The 3,236-nt window shown below is 36.7% G+C and overlaps 1 protein-coding gene across 1 annotated transcript in view; it reads right to left on the bottom strand.

Annotated features, from left to right (window-relative positions):
• PREX2 (phosphatidylinositol-3,4,5-trisphosphate dependent Rac exchange factor 2) overlaps positions 1 to 3,236 on the bottom strand; it is a 466,421-nt gene that overhangs the window by 162,825 nt on the left and 300,360 nt on the right. The window contains exons 24-25 of the mRNA XM_007947357.2: positions 2,534 to 2,756; positions 1,781 to 1,988 (exon numbers count right to left, since the gene is read on the bottom strand). Of these exons, the coding sequence (XP_007945548.1) occupies positions 1,781 to 1,988; positions 2,534 to 2,756 (431 nt within the window). The remainder of the gene's footprint in view (positions 1 to 1,780; positions 1,989 to 2,533; positions 2,757 to 3,236) is intronic.

Consider the following 3,236-nt stretch of genomic DNA (forward strand, 5'->3'; position numbering starts at 1 on the left):
AATTCCTACATCATTGTAAAGAGGCAAGTAATTCTCTGAACCATCCAATTACTAATTTCTTAAAAAAGAAATAGAATTGATCTCTTTGGAAAATTAATTAATTGCTCCCATTTTCTCTTAATTAAAACTTGCAAATTACTGCCACATCTATTTGGGTTACTGCTGGATTCAGCCAGACCAGAAATAACTATTGGTCCTAGGGATACATTATTTTACATTTACTCATTTAACAATTAGGTTAAATGATAAGTACTTGCTATATGTTAAATTTTTAATTAATATCTATTGAGTCTATATACATTAAACACTGTGCTATGTTCTGTAAACGACACAAGACACTCTCCATATAGAACTAGTACTCTTTCAATCATATTTTTCAATTTATACTTATACCCTAAGACTTATTTAGTGCTCTTCTATAAGTTAGAACTTTGTCGTTCTCTTCCCTGGTATTAAATGCTTATTTAAAATATCTATCTTTAGTGTTAATGGTAATGCAGTATTGTGGACACATTGGTTGGTATTAGCATCTGTTGTCTCTCTCTGATGTGCACAATTTGGTGTTCGCCCATTCCCTAATGTTATCATGGTGGTCACAGATCCACAATACTGCATTACCATTAACACCAAACACCAGGCTACAGGTAAACACATAAACACCTGAGAGGATCAGAAGGGGGTCAGTGAACAGGAGTATACACTAGACTAAGGATAGATTCAGCTGAGCCTAATCTTGCACAGATACCAGTGATACAAAATACCTGCAGTCCTTACAGAAATAATAGAAGACAGACACAGAGTAATCCCTCACAGACACTCAGACACTATGAGAGAGAGATCCAACAGATCTACTGTCTCAAGGCCATCGTACTGGGGGACACCAGACTCAATTGGCACAACAAAATACATAAAAGCCTTGTTCCACATTCTAAATTGGTGAGTAGCATCTGGGGTCTTAAAAGCTTTCAAGCGGCCATCTAAGATGCAGCTAATGGTCTCCTAGCATCGGCAGCAAAGAAGAATGCAAAAAAAAAGGGGGAGGCATTTGGAAGCAATCAGCCGTAGGACATGATGGCCCTCAAGACCAGAAGAACTAGATGGTGTCCAGCTACCAATGCCAACCACTCAGGAGATGATCAAATCTGGAGATCCTGGATAGAGTGGGAGGGAAAACATGGAACAAAATCCAAACACTCAATAATGACCAGAATTATTGGTCAGATGAAATCTGATGAGACCCCTAATACTATGGCCCTGGGATACATTCTGGGCCTGGAATAAAACTCACTCCGAGGGGCTGGCTCTCAGCCCAACAGTTAACAAGATGTACATGCAGACCACTCAACCTAGGGTGATGCACCCACATACTCTATGGAAATGCATCCCTTAGAGCAACAGACCATGGGGCACCAGAGGACCAACATTCAAATTGAGGAAATAGAGGAAAAACAGGACTGTGAGGGGCACAAGGGAGGGTTACCAGGTAGGGAGGGGAGGAGACTGGGTTAGGGTTGGACATGGTAAATGAGGAGTGAAACTAAATGTACATGTAACAGTGAATGTAAAACAAGCTCTTAAAATAAAATATCTATCTTTATATATGCTTTTTTATATATTTACAATTTTTTACAGTGTTAGAATGAAGAGTATATATAAAGTCAGCACAAATATCAGACATTTCCAAAACTAAAGAGAGAATGATTAGATTTTCTACATTTATTCTGCATTTTGTACAGTTATTCTATTAGGCAAACTTAAAAGTACAGTTTAAAATACTTACTCATCTATTTGACAAACACACATCTCCAACTCTTTGAGTGCAGTCTGAAGTTTTCCCAACAGTTTCTGATAGATATCTTGAGTTTCTAAGTCTTCTTCCTTTAATAGATACCGGAGACCATGCCCATCTTGCTGTCCCAGAGACAGACCAGAAGGGGCCGCCATGGTAGTAATCGTATGCTGAATGTACACCATAGGGCTCAGTTTCCCTGAGGAGTTAAAACCATTCCAAAGTAACATTTACTACCTTTAACTTACAGTAACAATTCAGTCCAATTCATTTTGGAGGCTCAAGCTAATATAAAATAAAATTCCTATCCAATACTAAATTTAATTTAGGAATTAAAGCTTGTGGGGAGTTGTAATTAAAATCTAGGAATGTATTCCAATCCATTTTCCTATTATGGTGACAATGAATTGTATTATAATTCCTATAGTTTCTACTTCTACATTTTTCTCAGTCATAAGGCCATTTCAGATTAGTGGTTTTCATAGAAAGACAAAGTATGTCTACCATATACTTAAGGAAGACAAGAGCAACCATTCTTCTTAGAAGAAAAATAAAAATGCTTAACCACATTTTCATTCTATAAACACTTATGCTAATTATCTAAATGGTTATAGTGAGAAACCTTTTTTAAAAAAATTTTCCAACTTGCTTTCACACCAGGAGTCTATCAAATTTCAGGGATGCTGTAATAATTATGATTGCATAAATTCTTATGATTTGATAAAGTTTAAAAATTTAACATACCTTGCTCAGAAGATTTATTTTCTTTATCATGAGAATTATGCTTCCTACTGTCCAACTGAACACCAAATGCACTCCCCAGGGAGGTTGATGTTTTGGGATAAGAAACTTCCATTACATTAACATGGCAGTTGGTAGGGCAGAAATCACTGCTGTGCAAAGGGGAGATTTTTGATTTGGCCTGTTTAAAGGTGGGCCAGGCTCTATTCTTTAGTACACGAGAAAACTGTACATCAAAGAAAAGAATAAATGCAATTGAACACACAGTAATAAGGCAAACATTTTCACTGCATCATATATAGCAAAATCACAAGAAAATTAAATCATGTCAACTGGAACAAGTGAAACAAATTATAAGTTGCTGGAAATTAAATCGTTATTTCAAAACCCAAATATTGTTAATACAACAGAGCAATATCTGCAGCAAATGCACATGATCCCCTTAAAACTAGGATTGCAAGTTAAGTGCTAAAAGAAACGGATTTAGGTAGCCAACACACTTACTAGGAATCAAATGCACAGGTTCCCAGCAGTTGAGAGAGTCTGCTAGCATTCCAGGACACAAAGATATGAAATAGATCTTTAAAGCAAGGTAAAGTGTCAGAGTAGAGTAGCTGTTTGATTAAGGGTAGAAGATGGGATCATTCCAAATATCATCAAAGTCTGAGTTTGTAGATCCATCAGAAGTGAGGTTTGCTGATGCTCA

This window comes from Orycteropus afer, unplaced genomic scaffold (assembly GCF_000298275.1).
Source record: "Orycteropus afer afer isolate SDZICR_OR568_19922 unplaced genomic scaffold, OryAfe1.0 scaffold00181, whole genome shotgun sequence".
In the NCBI taxonomy this organism is placed as follows: domain Eukaryota; kingdom Metazoa; phylum Chordata; class Mammalia; order Tubulidentata; family Orycteropodidae; genus Orycteropus; species Orycteropus afer.